At 46.7% G+C, this 21645-nt stretch overlaps 1 protein-coding gene across 1 annotated transcript in view; it reads left to right on the forward strand.

Moving 5' to 3' along the window:
- The window catches only part of PITPNA (phosphatidylinositol transfer protein alpha), a 38646-nt gene that overhangs the window by 9816 nt on the left and 7185 nt on the right, over positions 1-21645 (forward strand). The window contains exons 3-10 of the mRNA XM_051992193.1: positions 362-507; positions 2986-3077; positions 8560-8567; positions 9315-9389; positions 10027-10110; positions 11436-11513; positions 11698-11808; positions 12678-12800. Coding sequence (XP_051848153.1) covers positions 362-507; positions 2986-3077; positions 8560-8567; positions 9315-9389; positions 10027-10110; positions 11436-11513; positions 11698-11808; positions 12678-12800 — 717 coding nt within the window. The remainder of the gene's footprint in view (positions 1-361; positions 508-2985; positions 3078-8559; positions 8568-9314; positions 9390-10026; positions 10111-11435; positions 11514-11697; positions 11809-12677; positions 12801-21645) is intronic.

Here is a 21645-nt window from a genome sequence, read left to right on the forward strand (position 1 = left end):
CAGGAATCCATTCACCGGGTGGTGGTTCGGGATCAAGTGAGATGGAGGTCCTTGTGGTGGATTATTGGAGAAATAGGAAGATGGGAAGTGAGCAAGTCGTCCTCTGAGATACATAACTGCCGCAGGAGTGCCAACCTGAGAGTCTCTGGGGCAACTCGTCTCAGTTACTTTGGAAGAATTCTTGGCAGGGTCCTCGTTGAACTCTTGAACGACTCGTGTAACATTCCCCAGCCTTGTGGGCTGTGGGATGATCTGCTTAGATGGCCTTTTGCCTTTCTGGGCACCAGGCACTAGATTGGGTTTAACAAAAAGCGTTAACCCCGTTAGCCCCCGGCTAATTCCTGTTTCTCTGTTCCTTTAGTACCAGGTAGGACAGCTGTATTCAGTGGCAGAGGCCAGTAAGAATGAAACTGGTGGTGGTGAAGGCGTGGAAGTCCTGGTAAATGAGCCCTATGAGAAGGATGGAGAGAGGGGCCAGTATACCCACAAGATCTACCACTTACAGAGGTATGTGGAAGCCGGCCCCGGCTCAGGGTTCTCCTGAGGGTCTCGGAAGGATTCTGCTTAGTCTGAAGAGAAGAGCCTTCCAAGGAATCTGAGAGCTGGCCTGGTGCAAGAGGAGAAATCTTAGGAGCATTGGAGTGATCTTGGGCTGCCTAGAGTGGGAATCTATAGTGGGAACTGGAATCGGTTTGGATCAAAAACGTGAATTCCCCACAAATTCATTGAACTCTAAACCCTTTTAACTTCTTGAATGATGACTAGTGCCTTGCACATAGTAGGTATTGAACAAATGTTTGTTGAATTTGAATTGAATGTATTGAGCCAGAATTCTTTTTAAAAATGTCTATTGAATCAGTCTGAAATGGACCTGGCTATCATTATTCTACAGCTATTAAACTGGAACGAAATCAACACCAAATCAATAGCTGAATCTAAATTTATTTCATTTGGTTCAATTCCTGACCTAAAGTGGTCTAGCTGCTGGGACAGTGTTATAAAGCATCTGGCACACATATTAGGGAGAAGATTTTGAGAGTAGAGCCAGGACTAGTCAGTCATCGGCAAGATTTGGGAGGCAGGCTAAGTGTATTTTTGTTGCCTTCCCACTTTCCTGATCAACTCACTTCCTCCTTCCCTTAGACATTTCTTTCCACCCTATGACCCTCCCAGGGCCGGTAAGAAGGGCCAGTGGACATAGAGTCAGAACACAGGTTCCAACACTGACTGGCCTTTTGATCTTAGTCACTAATCTCAGTTTTTTCTTCTGTAAAATGGGGACAATAATGCTACTAAAATGCTTTATAGAAATATAAACTATAATTGAGCTGGTGTTGTTGTTCTTACCTCCTTTACTGATCTCGGGCCTGATATGTTGCTGACTGATTCCATGGGGTGATGCTTTCATCTCATCCTTCTCCCTGTCCTCGACTGTTTGCATTTTTGTAGGGGACTTCTAAAGCTAAGCAGTGGGGTTGATATTTGGGAGTTCTCAGTGATGTAGGGCCTGTGTTGGGATTGTACATAGTATTTGCTTGGTCCTCAAGTGGATGCCATTACTCCCTTCAATTTGCATAATTTCATCTCAAATACAAAGGAGAGATCCAAAAGGAGAAATTGTTTTCAACAGCTTCTCTCATCCACGAGGACATGGATAAAGGAATATTTGGCATTTTGGCCTGCTACCTTCCAGAGGTTGCTGACCCTCTTGTTAGCCTGTGTATTGGGTTACCTGTGAGGTCTTGTTTCAGACCCAAGGTTCTCAAGCTGTTGTGGCCAGTCTCCTGAAGCCTGAATGAGCTGTCATATCGGCCAAAGAGCCAAGGAAGAAGATCCATGCCCCAGGAGTAGGATCAGAAGAATTGAATAGATCAGGATGTTCCATAATGGAAAGCACACAAGAGCATCCCTGCATCATCTCCAAAACGGTGCAAAGAACCGGCCATATTAGAAGAACAGGAACATAAGAGCATATTGGGCCCCACTTCCCTTGGGCTGTTTCAGTGTGGAACCAAGCCCTTTCCTGATTGCCAGCTCTCCCAACACACTGCTAGCCTGGAAGATCCTGGAGGATTAGGTTCTATTTGCTTTGTATTTGTGCCTGCAGTTTCTTTCACCTTTCTTTCTAAAGTTTAATTCTGGTCACGATGTTTCCTTGGCTTTTGCACTGTTGAGGTTTTTTTTCCCTACTGCCTGCTGAAAGAAGTCCAAACTCTTTAGAATACCATTCAAGCTCCTTCATGGTCTGACTCCAAGCGATCCATGTAGGTTCTTTACCCTCCAACCAAACTGTCCTCTATTTCCTGCCCTGTCACATGATTAACCAGTTATGTGCCCTCCCTCCTCTCCCTTCTCTCTCCCTGAGGAAATCTGGCCCTCCTTCAAGGTCAGAACAAGCATCACTTCTGTGAAGCCTTCTCAGTTGCTCTGAGAAGAGCTCCACATGCGATGCCTCTCTTCATATTGCTACCCCATTGTGTTGCATATCACTGGGTGATATTTCCTCTATATTCTAGTTTCTTTGATGGCAAAAATCCTGTGTTTCTTCCTTGTATGCTATAGTGCCCAGTGTAATTGCCTCACACACAGTAGGAGCTCAACACGATAAGTGTTTGTTAAATCCCAACCCTCAGAATATCTAGAACCATGTTTTGGACGCAGGAAGCATGAACGGGGATAAGTAAATGTTTATCCACTAAAGCAGGTGGCCCAAAGGCACCTTGTGCTTTTGAGGGATTTGGCAGAGAAGCAGAGCCCAAGCAGTCACTGTCTTCCTCTGGTGATGGGGTAGATGTTGGGTATCGATCTGGGGGACGAGACTTGGTTGAGACAATGAGCTCTTGTCCTAAAGCCAAGTGATCTGAGCTGTCAAGGTAACTTGTGCTCGAGTACTCATCCCAGGAAGTCGAAACTGGTCTGAAGAATCTACGGTAAAAGTCCACTATCTTCTTCCTCTCTCCTTCCTCTTCCCCATCCCTCCTACAGCAAAGTACCGACATTTGTTCGTATGCTGGCCCCAGAGGGAGCCCTGAATATCCATGAAAAAGCGTGGAACGCCTACCCCTACTGTAGAACAGGTGAGTATAAGAAGGACTAGTAGCTAAGCAGGGACGGTTTTAGATGGGGGCAGTGGACATGGGGGTGACATCAGGCCTCTGTAGATGCTCTTTTGGCCCTGAGGAGACCAAAGGTTGGGATCAGAGACTGGCTTCAGAGCAAGGTGTGCCATTATTGGTTGGTTAACACTGAGTGGATGACTAGATGGGTAGAGATCGTTAAAGTCATCGTGGCCCATAATCTTTTTGGAGTTGGTACATCTGGATCTCTGGTTCAATTTGAGTTGTTTCTGTTTTGAGGAGGAGCTATAGGTCAGGTACCCTCTGAGAGATTATCCTCATCAGCAAGACAGTTTCTTGTCTCTGTCCTGGACTAAAGAGAGAGACAAAGGAAGAAGAGAAATTGGTTTCTATTTCTTCTTTTAAGAACAGATGACCTGCTAGTGCGAGGAAGCCGCTGTGTATACAGATAGACATACGTGTCCCTGCCGCGGGGAGAGCCCCACCTTGGTGTTCTGTACTGTACACCACGGGTCTCAATTAGGAGATAAGACCACGGGCACTCTAGATTCATAATGATCAAAGAGGAGTTTGATCTTGACTCTGGTCAGCTCTGGGTCCAGCATATTCCTCTTTAAGGGACAAAACCCTTTTTAAGGGACCCTGGGCCATGGGGTCAGGGTTGCAGTTTGGTTTAGGTCTCCTAGAATCTTCCTAAGGAAGTTCAGGATCTTCAGGAACTAGCCTGTTTTTCCACTACGGCCTGACCCATGGCCAACTATATACCAGCCCTCATCCACAGTGCTGAGCAGTAACTCCTCATTGGCCTCCAAACACTCATCCTGGTGTGGACGAGGGCAAGTATTGCCATTAAGAATGTTTTCTTGGTCTTGGGTACTTTCCTTGCTTGGTGCTTCGTGCTGGTTTGTACCTTCTGGATTTTGCTGATGTATCCTGTCTGGCTTCTCTACTATATGCAGGCAAAGTCTGATTTTACACATTTGGGGAGGAAAAGGATCACAGAACTAAGTGCTCTTTGTCCTCTGAGGTTCTTGGCTCCAGGCTTCATGGGCGGGGTAGAACTTGGCTATTACTGGGGAAGGGATGGCTCTGCAGATGGACTCTTGGTTGGGTGAGGTCTTCAGAGGGCACACCCAGCTCAGGAGCTCACTATTGTGAACAGAAAAGTACCCATGACTCAGAGTGTATCATTCCTTCAGCCTAACCTGTGGACAGGTAGTGACTGTATTCCAGAAAACAAGCCATGTGTACGCTTTCTCGAAAGATGACATGCAACGTGACTAGTGAGTCTGGTCTTGGGCCAAAGGTGAATTTTCCTGGCATCCAAGAACATTGTCCTGAGCATATTTTGTAGTTAACTTGAGTTAATTTTGCACGGAACAGCCCAGGCTCTTTTCTTAGAATGAGTGTTGTGGGCTGCTGTTCCATGTCTAGGCATGGTACACTTAGCCCAGGCATAGCAGTGCCCTGTCCCCTACTTATTTCCTAAAGGAGTGGAAGCTGCCTTGAAGGTCTGAGCATTAGCTCATATGTTGATTTGCTCCTTGGAGAAAATGTTTTTGTCTCCCAGTAGCCCAGGCAGGGCCCGGAGAACCCAGAATGCACATGGAGAGGGATCTGTAGGGATACTGAGCATACATATAAAGAGACCATCTTGGTGAAATTAAGGCTCAGACCTATCTAGCTTGGAAACATCCTCTCTGGAAAGAAGAAATATAAACAAATAAAGAGAGCTCTGTGCTATCTCTCTCTGAGCTCTCTGGGAATTGGTGACAGATGGATTTTAGATCCAAATCTGTATCTAAACATTTAACTCTAATTTAGTGCACAGAGAAAGCAAGGTGTTTAAGCTAGTGTGGCCCAACATTTTATTTTCCTTCTGAAGGCCTTTCCTTTCATGAGAGGAATACAAATGTAATTCAATTCAACAAACAATAAATGCCTACTACGGGTAATGCAGTGTGCTAGGCTTTGGATGACATAAGTCCTGCCAACACGGACAAGACCTATAAACAAATAATTGTTTATATGCAAAAGGTACCAAGGTAATTGCATGGGAGAAGTGCGAGAAGGAGGAAAATGTCTTTTTTCCTCTTGGGTTGGGTCAGGGAAGACTTCATGGAAGAGGTGTTTCTTACCTGAAACAGACCTTGGAGGTAGAAATTTCAGTGGGTAAAGGTCAGGGAGAGGGATTCATTCCATATGGTGCATCTCTCACATGGGTGAAGGCATGGAGATTAGATGTGTTAGGACTAGAAAAAAGGGTGAATGGAGAGGAGACTGGTCCAGTGTAACTGGAATGTAGTATACAGGGAGAGAATAATAAATGTTTATTATGACCAATTACATGTAAGATCCTGCATATAAAAACATAAAAAATATATAAAAACATATAAAGTGGTAAAGTCTGTGTCCATAAGGAGTTTCCATTCTATTTAGGAGGCACTACACATACGCAAATAAACACATATTTAGAATATATATCATATGTGTGTACACATACACACATGCATACATATATTTCACAAGGAAAATTGTGGACACATGTTTATATTGGAAAGAGTATAGACAATTCAGGAATGAGGGAATTCTTCATGAAGTGCCTGAATTGAGTCTTGAAGAAATAGGATTCTGAAAGTTGAGAAGGGAACGCATTCTAAGAAGGTAGAATGGAGGTAGCTAGTGTGGCACAGTGGCTAGAGCACCAGCCCTGAAGTCAGGAGGACCTGAGTTCAAATCTCGTCTCAGACATTTAATGCTTCCTAGCTGTGTGACCCTAGGCAAGTCACTTACCCCCAATTGTCTCAGCAAAAGAAAAACCAAATAAATAAGGTAGAATGGCCTAGATAAAGGAGAGGCAGCAGCCAGATTGGGAAAGAGTCTTAAATGTTGTGTCCCTTGATGATATATGTTCAGGTCCCTAAGTACAAGGGTGTGTGTGAATTGGACGAAAAAAGCCCAGGTAGTGAAATTGCTTGAGAAAGGAGGAAGGGCAGCAACCCAGAGGCCAGCGGACCATGGCAGCAAGATGACTTGGCTGAAAACAGCAGATGGAATGAACCTCCAAGAAGGAAAGCTTGTTGAGTCGTGATGGTGAAGGGATCTGGAAGTGGCTGTGAGGAGTCAGGAGGACACCAGCTCTTCCTGACCCACTGCGCTGGGGTCAGCTGGTCCTGGAAAGAATATCTTTTGGAGACAGGCAGATTTCTGTAACTGCATCAAGTTAGAAAGAGTATCAGGAGGGATTTAGGGGAGATAAGGCTACAAATGAATTGGAGCTCTGAATTATGGAGGCTCTGAAATGCCAGGAACAGGATTTGTATCTTGTGTAGAAAATGAGGAGCTAATGAAGATTTTGGAGTCGTGGGATGATCAGAATGTTACATCAGGATGATGGTGCCTACTATAAATCAAAGGGAAGATAATTAAGGGGACTGTTACAACATTGTGGACCAGAAAAAGGGAGGGCTGGAGCTAGGGGAGTATATTGAATGGAGACGGTGAGGTGCAGATAGGAGAGCTGCCGGACCCAGAGGATTGATAGCACTTGGAACAAAATACAGATATCAGGGAAGAAGGGAACGTCAGCGATGACCTCACTGTCATGACCCTGGGTGATCTAGAAGCTGATAGGGCCATCTACAGAAACAGAGAAATTAGTGGAAAGGGGGTTGGTTTGAGGAAACAGGTGGAATTCCAGTTAGGAAATGATGAGCTGAAGGTCATTCCGAGAGAGCTGTGGCCCAGGTCCTTGGAACTAGAGTGCTGCAGGGGAGAGACTGGGGGGACAAGAACAACTCAAGAGCGATCTGGAATTCATTTAAATAGAAGTCAGAAATGGAGCTCTGGGAATGGTTTGCTAGAGACATATAAAAGGGGAGATCCACATTTAGGGGATGAAGAGCAGTCAGAGGAGCTCATGAGGGCCATGTCATGAAGCCATGGGGAAGAAGGACATCATGAAGAAGGTATGGCTCTCAGTGCCCTATGCTGCCCATCGTACCACAAGAGTCAAAAAGCAAAAGGAAAGAGAAAGGAACTTTGGGTTTAGCCATAAAGTGTTAATAGTGACATCAGAGTCATTTCAATAGAATGATGGGGGTTGGAGTCAGTTTGCAAGGAAAACTGAAGAACGAGTAGGTGGTAAGGAAGTAGGGGGAGTGAGTGTATAGACTACTCTTTCTAGGAGTTGACAGTGGAGGAGTGAAAAGCAGTGCTGGGAGGGCGAAGGGAAGGTTTCTGTTTTGTTTTTTAGGGCAGGGGATACCTGAGCATATTTGTAGACTGAGAAAAGGAGCCAGTGAAGGTGAGATTGACCAAAGCCAGGCCTAGGGGATTTGAGAATGTATGAGACTGTGAGGAAGGGATGTGCTTGGCTTCTGTCTGAAGTTGGAGCGCTGAAGGAGAATTACTTAAGACAAAGTGGGGTTTCAAAAGGAAAAGTGGAAGGAACCCAGGGCCCCTTGATGGAGCTGGAGGGCGTCAGCCTGGCATGAAGGAGCAGGTGAAGTCATCTGCTGGGAGCGAGGGGGGCCAAAGTGGGAGAGAAGAGAAGCTGGAAATAGATGAGAATCGGAGAGTAGCTGAAAAATGATTAAAAGGATGATCCCGCAGCTGCGAGGACCTAGATGACACAAAAAAAGCTTAAGTTTATAGGATGATTTCATGCTCTCGGTTGCTTGGAGCTTTTCCCACAATCACTCTAGCTTCTTTTTCTCTTCTTAACTTCTGAAGTGACTGGTTGTTAAGACTGGTCTCGGGGAAGAGGAAAGAAGCTGGATCACTCCTTTGGTCCAAAAGAATTGGTTTAAAATTAGCTTAAAGTATCCTCATTCGTGTAGCATTCTTTGTTCTTTAACTGCAAGCCAGTTTCTAAGCCTTCCAACTCCATGTAAAGTATGGTGTCCATCAGAAGTACACGGCAGCTCCTGCACTTCAAGGACACAAGGCTTCTGTTGGGAGATTGTCTTTTCTCCGGTGACATAGGATCTTGCAGCCATTTTTCTCTGATGAATAATTGAGCCTTGCTTTCCGAAAGGGTCTAATTACAACGAATAGGAGTACAGAGGGGATGGGGTCTGGTTACAGTGGATGGAAGGGATGCCGAGACTGAGTGGACAGTGGTTGGACGCCTTCCTGCCTCGCCTCAAATCCCCAAGCCATTGATGATCTTGTACTTGGGGTGTTGGGGGCTGCAGTGGCTCAGCTGACCAGACTCTGTTCCATTTCCCTGCCCAGTTGGAAAGGATCCAGACAACAGAGAGTGGCATCTCTTTAATTAAGTGCAGAATTTGTTCCTCTGGGCTTCTGCATGACTAGCGAAACTCAAGGGGATGGGGGAAGCCTAGTTATTCCTGACTGGCTAGAGAGCCTGGTGGGACGACTTTGGGAAATGAGGCTGGGAGTTGACAGCCACCTTGCTGCTCATTTGTCCTTATTAATCTTTTGTTTTTCTTCCTTCCATGCCCTAACCTTGGAGCAGTTATTACAGTAAGTATCTTCCAGGGGTCTGTAATGTGGATGGTGTGTGTATGTGAGAGATCTGTAAGGAAAAAGAAAAGGGCAATGGAGGGTACAAAAGGCTGCTGGGTAGTTTTTTTCCCTTTTCCTGGGGAGTGGAGCTGGAGGAGGGAGGCTCAATCCTCCTGTGACCCTTCCATAATGGTTCATGTGTTCATTGACCCAATTGCTCCCTAATTAAGCTGCATTGGCATTTGGATTTACAAATTGAAGCCTTTCTCAGTATGTGGATACAGGAGATTAGGACTGAGTTGCGTCATCAGAGAGTTTGTTTTCATCTAAAAGGGGTCTTGCACGTCAAGTGAGACCTTTCCTTCCCTTGGTTGGGCCTTCACAGTAAGGTCTCATGTCTAGCTGACTCAAAAATCCATGATCCCTTTGTTGAAGAGTTTGGGGCTTCGAGTCAGCACTGACCTTTGGTAAAATGTTAGTTTAGTGTAGCCTGAACTCCACCCTGCTGAGGACAGTCTGGTACCATCAATGCCCATTCAGATCTTAGTGACTCTATGTCCCCTGTACCCCTGTGCCTCCCCCACAGTCCTTTCCTATAGCCCTCGAATCACTGCCCTGGCTACCTTTGGAATCCTCCATAGAAGGTGGGCCCTTTTCCGGGCAGCCCTCTGCTCCAGGACTTCAGGAGAAGGGGCATAGACTTGTCATGTTGTCCTGGTAATGAAGAGATCATCTTATGTGGTTCTTTCTCCTCTATGTCGGCAGAATGAATATATGAAAGATGACTTCCTGATTAAAATTGAAACCTGGCACAAACCTGACCTTGGAACACTGGAAAATGTAAGTACAGCTGTCGAGGACTCCACGGGGCACCCCCTACCTGGACTTGCCCACTAGGGCCTCAGCCCTTGGCCCTACCATTCCTCAGATGCCAGAATGGGGGCTGGCTGCCTCTCCAGGGCCTGGTCCTCAGGCTCGAGATGACCCCCAGGGGACTTGCATGTCTTCTTGGTAGTCCTCGGGCTGCCTCAGAGCTCAGCTTATACAGAATTGTAGTGATTGTGGGGAAACACACACAACAAAACCACCCTTCAGACAGATCCCACATAGTGCTTGTCTTCTCAGGGGGTAAGGGAGGCTGCAGGAAGGGAAAGGATTTGGAGCTCTTAAAAGTTTTTAAGTGAACATTCAAAATAAATCACTGAAATAAAGGATTTAGTAAAACAAAGAGAATTTTTTAAAATCCAGCGTCCCAAGGACTAAAGTACTCTGCAGACTGAATTGAATGATTATGCTTTAATTATGTCATGGGAAACATCAGCCCTGTATTTATGTTGCTTTTGCAAGGAGAGTTCCCCCTGAGGGATTCCTCTTAGTATCAATGGCTTTGGGAACCCTTCTTCCAAGCCTCCATTGTAGGGAAAGAGCGACTTTGTATCTTGGGGGAGTTGTGGACTGACTCGTCTCCATCTTGCAGGTGCACAAACTGGAGCCAGATGTATGGAAACACGTGGAAACCGTTTTTATAGATATCGCAGATCGGAGCCAAGTGCTTAGCAAGGTAGGAATTGTTTTCAAGGAGAGGAGGTAGAACCTCCAAGAAGCTGGGACGTGATGAAGCCTTTTAGAAACAGGAGAACTGAGCGCCTTCCTGGCTCAAAATGGGGCCTCTCCTCTGCGCCTTTTAACTAAGCTCAGAAGTTCCCTCTTCTAGGCATGGGAGCTGCTAGAGAAATCACGTGGTCAGATGTTCGGTCTCCCCACCCTGAAAGTCTTCACCCCAGGAAACAGTGACTGCTCTGGGTTTCCCCAGGCCAACTAGCAAGGGCTACTCCACACCGAAAGCGGCGATTTCCTAGAGAAGGTGTTGGATTTTAGGACCGGAGCCTGCAAGTCTCCTGCAGGGCAGAGTCTTTGTGGGAAAGACAGATTTCTGTTTTCCTGTGGCTTTGGATCAGGGATAGGAGGGACTGTAACCCTCTCCTCTCCCTGCCATGATCCGGGCACCGACCTCAGACAGGTCTATTCCCGTCTTGTCAGTAATAAGATCTGAATTCTACTTTTATCCTCCCCTGTTTCCTCCAGTTCCTCCAAGGAGGATGTAGGAGCTTTCAGGGGAGTTCTTTGTTTAAGTGCACAGTAGATTCTCAGTTATTCCACATTAATGGGGGGGAGGGGTTTGTTATGACAGATCCAAGATGGCAGAGGAGAACATAAACCATCTCTAATTGACTTTGGAAGAGATTTTGGGTCCACTTCTTTTTCTGTAGGAGACTCGCCCTCAGAAGTATATTTTTCTTAGATGATTAAAGAGAATTTGCACTTCCTGAGTCTCAGACAGCTGAAAGATGGCACAGCGAGCCAGAATTAAAAATTTACTGGGGCTTATTCACTCATAGATGCTCAGGAATCGACTGTTTGCAAACCAATGACGTGAGGCTGACTGTTACTGGCCGAGCAGCACAGAGCCTGCACTTGGAATTCTTTCCATCCTGTGCCATTAAAAACGAGTTACGGAAAGCAAGGCAGTGAGATCATGGCCAAAGAAGTTTAACATATGGGCCCTTGGCGGCCACAGTGGAAACATCGTGTCTTTTGAGCTCTTTGCTCATGGGTATATACAGGGAAAAGTCTAAAGCAGACCGTGGCAGCAAAAATAACAATGAGTCCTCTCTGAGGCAGCCCTCAATATTTACATAGCTCTGGGGTGACTCCTCTCCCACCCACTCTGGCTAACGGATTCAGCCGCTCCTGGCCATCTCTGTCCTTGGTTTGGACGGTTACTGGACAGCAGGACGGTTGGTGGGCTCCTCTGCTCTCTGGAGGGGCTGCCAGCTCGATGGTACTGTGTGTACGCCCTCCACGCTCATCACCTTTCTTTCACAGGATTACAAGCAAGAAGAAGATCCGGCAAAGTTTAAATCCATCAAGACAGGCCGGGGACCACTGGGTCCCAATTGGAAGGTGCAGTTCACTCTTTGGCCACCAGGGGGCTAGACCAGGGATCCTGTGGACTAAGGGGCGACTGGCTTCCAGAGGGGGTGGACCGGGGGGGAGGAGGGATTTGGGGGACCTGAGGCTGGGCTAGAGGGAGTCCCTTAGCTGTCCCCTCAGTCATGAACTTGACTGAGGTGTTTTCTCTATACAGAAAGAATTGGCAAATCAGAAAGACTTGCCGTACATGTGCGCCTACAAACTGGTAACCGTCAAGTTCAAGTGGTGGGGCCTCCAGAACAAAGTGGAAAACTTTATACAGAAGGTGAGTGGCTGGGGGAGGAGGTCAGCCCCTCAGCGGCTCGGCTGTTATTGGCTGAGAAAAGCCGCGCAGGCGGCCGCTTAGATCTGTCCAGTTCGCTTCTCGAGCCGACAGGGTCACCCTCCCCTCCTTGGCCCCCGACTCCTGACTCTCTTAGCTCTTCTTCACCTGCGGTCAGGAAGAAACCCCAGTTATGGAAGGCGGGGCAGGCGAGACATAGAAAGGGAGGTGACCCGCTGGGATTCAACTCAGACATTTGTCCCCTTTCTTCAAAAGCCAGAGGCAGGAAGTTCGTAGTCTGAATGTCTCAGGTCCTCAGTCACGGGGCTGGACAACACAAGTGAGCGCGTGCCTCTTAATCTTGGCGTCCGCTCTCTGGGAGGTTGGAGACCCACTCACGTTTACCGTCCTCACCTCCCGTCCCTCGTGGCTCCCGGAGAAGAAGGAGACGCCCCTGAGAAATCTGCCCCTTGCAGCGTTCTGCTGTTGGCTCTGCGTGCCTCCGCTTCATATCCTGGTGAGGCTCACCAGGAAACCTCTGCTGCTCAATTAGGTCTGGTCAGGGGCCCAGGAACTTCTCTAGTATCCAGGCAACACAGCCAGCTGTGAATAGGCTTGTCTTCCCTCCATCCCCCACCATCCTGATGTCCCTCTTGTCTCTGGGCCTCTGTCTTGGGGCCCTTGGGGCCCGCTGAGAAACTGATGTAAAGGCCCCTGGTCTCCCACCTCCTAGCCAGCAAAGAAAATAAACGCCTGCAGCCAGCAGCCCCTGTCTGTGTATCAAAGTGTTGGGATCAGCTCTGACTGTGGGAAGGAGCAGGGCAGTAGCGTCCTTCCTGCTGAATTGTCAACTTGTCCCCTCCTTTTCTTAGCAAGAGAAGCGTCTGTTTACAAATTTTCACCGGCAGCTGTTCTGTTGGCTCGATAAGTGGGTTGAGCTGACTATGGATGACATTCGCAGGATGGAAGATGAGACCAAGAGACAGCTGGATGAGGTAAGTGGGAGCTTAGGGGGAGGCTCTGAAACTCAAGGTTAATCCATAGGCTAAATCCATAGCAGCTGATTATCAGAGCAGAGGTGCATCCATCAGGATGCGGGCTTGGATAGACCAGTATTACCCAGTCTGAATAGACCGATTCTCTTCTGACAAAGTTCTGGGCGAGTGGGACGAGTGGGGCGGAGACTTTCAGAGGCTGAAGACCCCGAGAGCTTTGTCCTGAAATTCTGGGAAGTTTTCGGGTTTCTTGCCCATCAGCAAAACTGAGTAGTTATGTAACATCTGCTCTCAGGCACTAGGCCCAACCATACATGATGCCTTCCCTCACCTACCTTGGACAGACCCCTGGGGGGGCCGGGGACAGCGCTCAGGAGCAGAGGCCTAGGCAGTGTGCACCAAGTGCCGAGTCAGAGGCACTGAGGGGTCCCCAGGAAGGGCGGGCACCAGCTCAGGAGCAGGGCCATGTACTGGGGGGCAAAGGAGGAGGGCATCGCTCAGGCCCCACAGACAGTACAGAACCCGCATCAGCCGCCCACTTTCCAGGCTTGCTCTTAGTTTTAGTTGGTTTTCACCTGGATCTCTTGAGAATTTTAAGTTTCAGGTTTGTTGAACCTTGAAATGGGGCCTGAGGAGGAAGGATGGCTTGTTTTCCCTGAAGGTCCTGGAAGGGCTCCCTCAGGTGGGGGAGATGGGGCCCCAGCCATGGCGGAAGCACCTCCCAGCACACTCACTTCACAGTCAAGTAGAAAAAGCCTTTCTGGGCCCCAGCTGTCCTGCCCCCCTCACACTAAGATCCTCCTTCACCTCTTGGACCTCTGTGAACTCCTCCCTTCTGAGCTTGGGGTGGGGATGGGGAGGGCGGGATCACCGGTTCTGCCCTGCTGTGTTTTTCCTGGGCTGCAGTGACTCACCCAATGCCCTAGTTAGTCCTTGTATAAGGGCTGCCATCTTGGTTACTCATTTGACTGCATCCTGCTGGCTCTTTGCCAGGCTCTGGGTCATAGCCCATATTTGTTTGCTAGAAGTCTACCAAAAGTCGTGTGTTTATGACTGTAGTTTCAGGTCTTGTGAGCTCCTAGCCAGGGAAAAAAGTATACAAAAATGGAAATTTCCTTTTTCTTTCCCTCAGTCAGTAAGCATTCATATGGGTCAGGTATTGTATAAATAAAAAGCAAAAGAGGACAGCTAGGTGGCGCAGTGGATAGAGCAGCAGCCCTGAAGTCGGGAGGACCCGAGTTCAAATCTGATCTTGGACACTTAACACTTCCTGGCTGTGTGACCCTGGGCAAGTCACTTAACCTCAACTGCCTCAGCAAATAAATAAATAAATAAAGAGCAAAATCAACCTCTGCCCTCAGGGAGCTTACATTTCCAAATAAGGGCAAAGCCCTTAGATTTGTCAGTTAAGGTCACTGCTAACTTTGGAGAACACTGGCAATTTTAACTTTTGCATTTATGTATAAACATGATATGTACAAAGAACATACATAATAACTTAAACGAGCAACCTTCTAACATCTGGATAAAATGGCTCAGGTTCCTTAGAGAAAATTCTTGTGAACTGAGTTCTAAAGGAAGTCAGTGTCAAAGAGACCAAGATAAAAGGGAGCCTGTGTCAGTCTTGGGGTATGTTACAGAGAGCACACACTAAAGACCCCAGAAATACAGCGTGTGAAGAGCAATAAGCAGGCTGCAGTGGTGGCACTGCAGAGTGCATGGAGGGCAATAATATGTCACCTGGAGCAGGAGAAAAGGACCAGACTGTGCAGGGATCTCAGTCCTAAAAGTGGGAGTTTGTATTGATCTCCAAAGAAACAGAGCACTTGGAGAACTCGCTAGGGATGGTGAGACATGGTTAGATCTGGATCACTTTGGTGACCTTGTGGAAACCACATGGATTGATGTGGGAAGAAACTGGAGACAAGGAGGCCCGTCAGGAGGCTAGAAAGCTAGTGCAAGCAGGCAAGAGTTGGGGAGGTCCTGCACCAGAGGAGTGACAACATGTGGAGAGACAGGGATGTTAAGAAAGCTACAGTGGATAGAGCACCAGCCCTGAAGTCAAGAGGCCCTGAATTCAAATCTGGCCTCAGACATTTACCACTTACTAGCTGTGCTTGCTAGACTAGTCACTTTATTCCAGTTGCCTCCCTCCAAAAAGAAAGGAAAAAAAGAGAGCTACAGAAACAACAATATATAACTGCTGTTTGAGGCAAGTGAGGAGTTATGATTGCTACCCTGGATGACAAAGGTGGAGAAGTGCCCTTGATAGACGCAGGGAAGCCTGGAAGAAGGATGGATGTGGAGGGGAAATTTGATGAGTAGTTTTGGACAGATTGAGCTAGTTTATAGCTAGGTGGTGGAGGCCTGAAGGTCAGAAAACAGACTAGGCTACAGCACCTTATCACCAGAATAATACCTAGCGACTGAATGGGATTTATACCAGGAAATCAAGGCTGGTTCAATATCAGAAAAACTATCAGCATAATGGAACATATCGATAGCCAAAGTAACAAATCATGTGATCTAATGTGAAATAATCATGTGATTATTTCATCAGATGTAGAAAAAGCATTTGACAAAATACAGGCCCCATTTCTGATAATAACATTAGAGAGCATAGGAATAAATGAAATTTTCCTAAAATGATAAGTAGCATTGATTTAAAACCATCAGCAAGCATTAAATGTAATGGGGATAAGCTAGAAGCATTCCAATTAAGATCAGGGGTGAAAGAAGGTTGCCCATTATCACCACTGTTTTTCAGTATTGTACTAGTTAATAATAGCTTTTTATTTCCAAAATACATGCAAAGATCATTTTCAACATTCACCCTTGCAAAATCTTGTATTCCAAACTTTTCTCCCTCCCTCCCCTCCACCTCCCTTCACAGACAATAGATAATCCTATACAGGTTAAACATGTGAATATTGTACTAGAAATGTTAGCTTTAGCAATAAGAAAAGAAAAAGAAATGAAGGAATTACAATAGCCAATGAGGAAATAAAATTATTACTAGAAAGAATTAACAATTTAAACAAAGTTGCAGGATATAAAATAAACTCACATAAATCATCAGCATTTCTGTATGTTACCAACAAAGCCTAGCAACAAGGGATAGAAAAATTACATTGAAAATAACTGTAGATGATATAAAATTTTTGAGAGTCTACCTGCCAAGACAAACCCAGGAACTATATGAACACAATTGCAAAAACAAAACAAAACAAAACACAAATAAAGTTAGGTCTAAACAATTGGAAGAATATCAAGTGCTCATAGGTAGGCCAAACTAAAATAATAAAAATAACAATTCTGTTTTAATTAATCTATTTATTCAGTGCCATACAATCAAACTGCCAAAAAATTACTTTATAGAGCTAGAAAAATAATAAGAAAATTAATCTGGAAGAACAAAGATCAAGAATATCAAGGCAATTAATTAAACAAATGTAAAGGATGATGGCCTGGCCATACCAGACCTAAAACTATATTGCAGAGAGTCAGTCATCAGAAAGAATCACTAGTGCCATAGATTTGGGCATAATCTGCAGAGGGCTCATTGACTGCATGGGAGGTGATGAGATCTCTAGAGAGGACCCCTGGTGGGAATCCATGAGGAAAAGGTTGAACCAAGAAAGAGCAGTATCCAAAGGGGGAAAAGGTAGTCACTTGGGCCCAGTGCTGCAGAGAGTTCCCCAAGGAGAACATTGAGAAAAAGCTTTTAGACTTGTCACTGAAAGAGCATTTCAGAGAAATGGGAGAGGTCACAAGCAGATGGCCATGGATTTAGAAAAGAATGAGAGGAGATAAAGTGGGCACACTGTGTGTGGATGGCTTCTAGAAAAAGATCTAATGAGGATTTTTTCATAGAATCGGGGAGACTTGGGTGTGGTTGTAGGTAGCAAGGAAAGAGCCAGTAGCAGAGATTAAAGATCAGAGCAGGGAGGATGCTGATGGGGGCAGTCTGCTGGAGAAGATGAGAGGGGTGGGATGGAGGAAGAATTGGCGTTGGCAAAGAGGAGAGTAAGGGATCATGGGGGATGATATCGGGCATGTCTGATAAGGAGAGTTCCTGAGAATGGTCATCTGTTTTGGCCACATGACAGATGAGCTTCTCAACTGAAAAATTGAAGAGGGGGGCTGTTAAAGGAAGCTTGAGAGAAGAGATTTAGAACAGCCGTTATAGGGAGCGGGATAAGGATTTGTTTAGGGCGGAATAGAAGAATGGACCTGATGGATTAAGATTGGCTAACAGCTTTTTAATGCATCCAGTCGGTCTTCTTGCTCATTCAACAAGATGTGAGTAGGAGCAAAGGAGAGACATTTCGGGAATAATCCCAGGTTGAGTTTCAACAAGAAATAATTGTTGCTGCCACAGTGAATCAGGTTGAACTGGCTCATCAAGGTGTCGGGGTTGGGAGGGAAGGTGAATGTAGCCAGAGCCAGGAAGCCAGATGGCCCAGGAGAGCCCTGCGAGGGGCAGGGAGCGGAGGGCACGACAAGGACAAAGGGGAGGGTTGCAAGCAGGGAGGCATGGAATGATGTGGAATAAGAAAACTATGACTAGTTAAAGGAATTGCAGTGGTTCAGATGGGAACACTGAACCTCGTGGGTGATGGGGAGACCCAAGCTAAGGCCATCTTGTGTGAGACGGACATGGATGCTGAGTAGAAGTTTGAAGGAGCACGAGGGTGAATATGGAAGTCCCTTGTTACAACAGCAAGCATGTAGCCAAGGAGACTGTGAGCCAGGCGCTGAACTGAGAAAGGACGGGAACGCCTGGCAGTTAGCAGATGACTAAGACGATTGAGGGGAGGTAGGAGAGATCACTGAGTGTGGCCACGGGAGTGGCGGATGAGCATTAGGAACACTGATTCCCCTTTGGAACCAGTGAGTCAGGGTGTGGGCAGGGAAGTTCAGCCAGTCCTGCAGAGACTAGCCAGGGATGCAGAGCCCTCTGGGGGAACCAGGTGTCAGGGAGTGCCAGGAGATGGCAGGAGCAAGAGGAAGAGGAAGTCTGAAGTGAAAGGAGATGGGTTAGGTATTGAGCAGGAACTTCAGAGGGCTGGAAGACCTGGAGTGGAACAATGGGATGGGGGAGGGGGATGACGAGAGGAATGAGCATTTATTATGTGTTAGGCTCTGAGCTAAATTCTTTGCAATTATTATCTTATTTCTTCTTCATAATAACCCTGGGAGATAGGCACTATCATTACTTCCATTTTATGGATGAGAAAACTGAGGCAGACAGAAGTTAAGTGACTTGCCCAAGATCACACAGCCAGAGAGAGGTACTATCATTACCTCCATTTTATAGATGAGAAAACTGAGGCAGACAGCAGTTTAGTGACTTGCCCAAGATCACACAGCCAGTGAACTGAATTTGAACTCAGGCTTTCCTGGCTCCAGGTCTAGCACACTATCCCCTGTGCCGCCACGTCGCCTCTGATGGGGATGTAGAAGCAGATAGCTGGTTTGGGGCGGGGGGGGTCTTTGTCAGTTTAGGAGCTCGTTGTCACTAAGAGGGAGTGGAAATCAGCAGACCATTTGGGAACAAGTCGAGACAGCGCCAGGGCTTGATGCCGGTGTTGGCTTGTGGGTGACCGGCTGCAGATGGCGGCCTGGGATGCCTTGTAATCCCTCCAGGTAGACTTTGTGGTAGTGACCCCGGCAAGGTCAGACCCCAGACCCTGGGCTTGAGGCTTTGGGCAGATCACATGATGAGAATTGCATGGCAGCATCTGATAGCAGCTTCCTGTGACTGCCAAAGTGTTTCCCTGGTAACCTCATTTCGTGGACAGCGGGCTTGGGGCTCCTGGAGCTGAAAGGACCCTCCAGCTGCCTCATTGATCCTGCTGTCTTCAGGCAGAATCTGTCAAAACCATCCCAAACAGATGAGAATTAATCCCTTTTAATGCCTGCTAGACATTCCAGTTTGCCCGGTTTCCTCCAGTGGGTGTAACTGCCACTGGAGTCTGAAAGAAATCCTCCTGTACCTCCTCCAGCTGTGGCGGACACCCGTGGCCGCACGTTCCCTCTGTAGTGCGGACGGGGGAGTGAGCTCTTCTCTGCCCACCATCCATGAAACCCCTTCATAGTATTCATAGGTTTGAATGTTCCTGCCCTTTTAAGCCACAGCCACCGGTTCTATGCACGTGTCACAGAGAGATGAGGCTTGTTCTGCTTCAGGCCCGGAATCAGAACCAGTGGAAAGGAGATAGAATTGAGCAGATGAGGAAACTGGGGCCTAAAAGAGGACCAGTGACCTGCTGCAAACCACACTGCAAGTCAGTGGCTAGAAACTCAAGCAAAGGCCAGAAGATGACCACAGAGCCCTGGAGCTGTGCCAGCCAGGCTTTAATCCAGCCCAAACAGGAAAGACTGGGACCACTGGCAAAAGCCTAGTGCCCCACTTGGACCTCCAGCGGCAGTCCTGACACTGAAACGGGTCCATGCTCTCCACACGTGGGCTATCTTTTGGTTGCACTTCATACTTTCCATCTTGGCAGATTCTGCACCATGTGTAATTTTAGTCCAGCCCCTGGGGACCTGGACCTTCCGAGCCTCCTGAAGTTTGGGGAAGATGCATGAATGCTGCCCTTAGAAATGAGAGGCTCCAACCTACTAGTACTCATGGCCTACAAATTTCCATCTCCTCCATCCCTGATCACAATTCAGAATCAATTCAGAACCAATGTCTTTATACATCTTCTTTATCTCCGTATAACTGACGATTCCATTCTCAAGTCCCTTTCCAATATGGCGTCTGGAACCCCTTATTCAGTTATTAAGAAACTTTTTTCCCTCTGGTCTCTTAGCAAATCTTTCCATCTTGTTGCCCCCAGGAGAGACTGTGTTCCTGTCCACTCTCTCTAGAACTTATTGCACTTTTCTTGTGTCCCTCAACATATTGGACCACTAAGAGGAGGAGGAGTAAGAATACTTCTCCTTGCTGCCCCTAGTAAATGCCTTCTCTGCCGTCATCGCTCAGAACCCCGTCTCCCTCTCCGGCTCCATCAGTGAGTCGAGACCCTTATGGTTGTGATCTGCAGGCTCTGAGGTCACTCTTCCCTCTTGCCTTTTCTTCTGTTATTACTAGTCACTTCTAAGTGGAGTGGTCTAAGCCCACCCCAAGTCATGGACGTTTACCTTTTCTTTCTCTCTATTTCATTCCTCCTTATAATCAGACCTCTGTAGCCAATACTATTCCCTTCCCAAATCTTTCTTTCTCTGTCTTTAATGTGTAGTGACATGTGTATATATATGTGTGTGTGTGAGTATGTGACTTTGTGTGTGTGTGAGTGTGTGTGAGTATGTGATGTGTGTGAGTATGTGTGAGTATGTGACTTTTTGTATGTGAGTGAGTGAGTGAGTGTGTGTGTGTGTGTGTGTGTGTGTGTGTGTGTATTTTACTATCTTTTTCCTGCTTCAGGTAAGACTGAGGTTCTGAAACACTCAATTTCCTCCTTAGGATTTTAACTCCGATTATGAGAAATAGTAAGGACCACCCTCTTTCTTATTTTTTCCCTAATAAATTCCTCCCCCCCCATGAAGCATTCTCTTTCCTCTCCATTACCTCTCATAGCCAGTCAATTGCCGATTCTTGTCTCTTCTATTTTTACAACCTTTCTCACATCTGTCTCCCTTTCTCCACCCGCACAGGCTCCCTCCTAGTGGAGATACTCATTACCTCTTGGCTGGACTGCTATAATAGCCTCTTAATTAGTCTGCTGCCTTTGTCTCTCCCTTCCCCAGTCCGTCCTCCACACAGCTACTAAAATAGTCCTCCTACATCACACTTCTGATTGTGTCATTTCTCCACTTAGAAATTCTTACTGTCCCTCTCCCCCCCCCCCCGCCTGTAGGATAAGAGACAAATGCCTTAGCTTAGAATTTAATAAAAGTAATAATAACAACAACAACATTTTACCTAGACCTCATAATGGCTGCTATCGGGTACATACCCCAGTTCTCTCATGTCACCTAAAGTAGCTTACCTCCGAAAGGAACTGATGAAACGGCAAAATCGCAGCGTGGACCTTGGGCACATCCACGTGAAACTTAGCCAAAACCACGTCTGCAGAGAAGTAATGAAATCGTGCAGATTCCCTTGTGGAGAGAGGATTGTCAGGGACATTCGCGTCACTGCCAATAGAAATCACACTAGGGTTATCTGTAAGAAGCCCAGACTTGGAGATCAATGCAGATTAGGCAGGGAAAGGGGAAGAACAGTGATATATAACCTCGGGCGGTAAACATTGAGCACCTACTGACTACCTAGCAACCAGAGTTCTAGATCAGAAGCTTGATGTCTTTAGTGAATTACCAGATCAGTCTCCATACTATAAATACAGAACCCAATTCATCCTGGAGAACTCAGCCTAGAAGCTGAATCCAGACCATTTTATCAACCAGATTTGCCACCAGTTGTCCAGAAGCATCAGCGATCCCTTCCCAAAGTGACCATGACACAGAGAGTGATTTCCGGGCTACATGGGATGCCTGGCACAGGACAAGGGGCACAACCTCCCCATGAATCCGTGGATACTTCCTACCAAAGAAAGCACCTCCTGAGTACATAAACATTAAGTAGAAAGACTCCAGGGATATTTTTGGTCTGTTCCCCATTGAAGAAGAGGAGAAAAATAAGGTTCTAAGAGTCATAAGACTTTCAAATTTGCAAAATAATTTCCTGTGTCATCTCCTTTGAGTCTCATGGGTCACCAGGGGTCCCCTATGTCAGGTTCTTCATTTAAGACTGAGGAACCTGAGGCTGAGTGATTTACCTGTGCTTATTGAGCTAGCACATCCACATCCGGTCCTGAGCTGTAGGCCTTTTTAG

This window comes from Antechinus flavipes, chromosome 4 (assembly GCF_016432865.1).
Source record: "Antechinus flavipes isolate AdamAnt ecotype Samford, QLD, Australia chromosome 4, AdamAnt_v2, whole genome shotgun sequence".
NCBI lineage: Eukaryota > Metazoa > Chordata > Mammalia > Dasyuromorphia > Dasyuridae > Antechinus > Antechinus flavipes.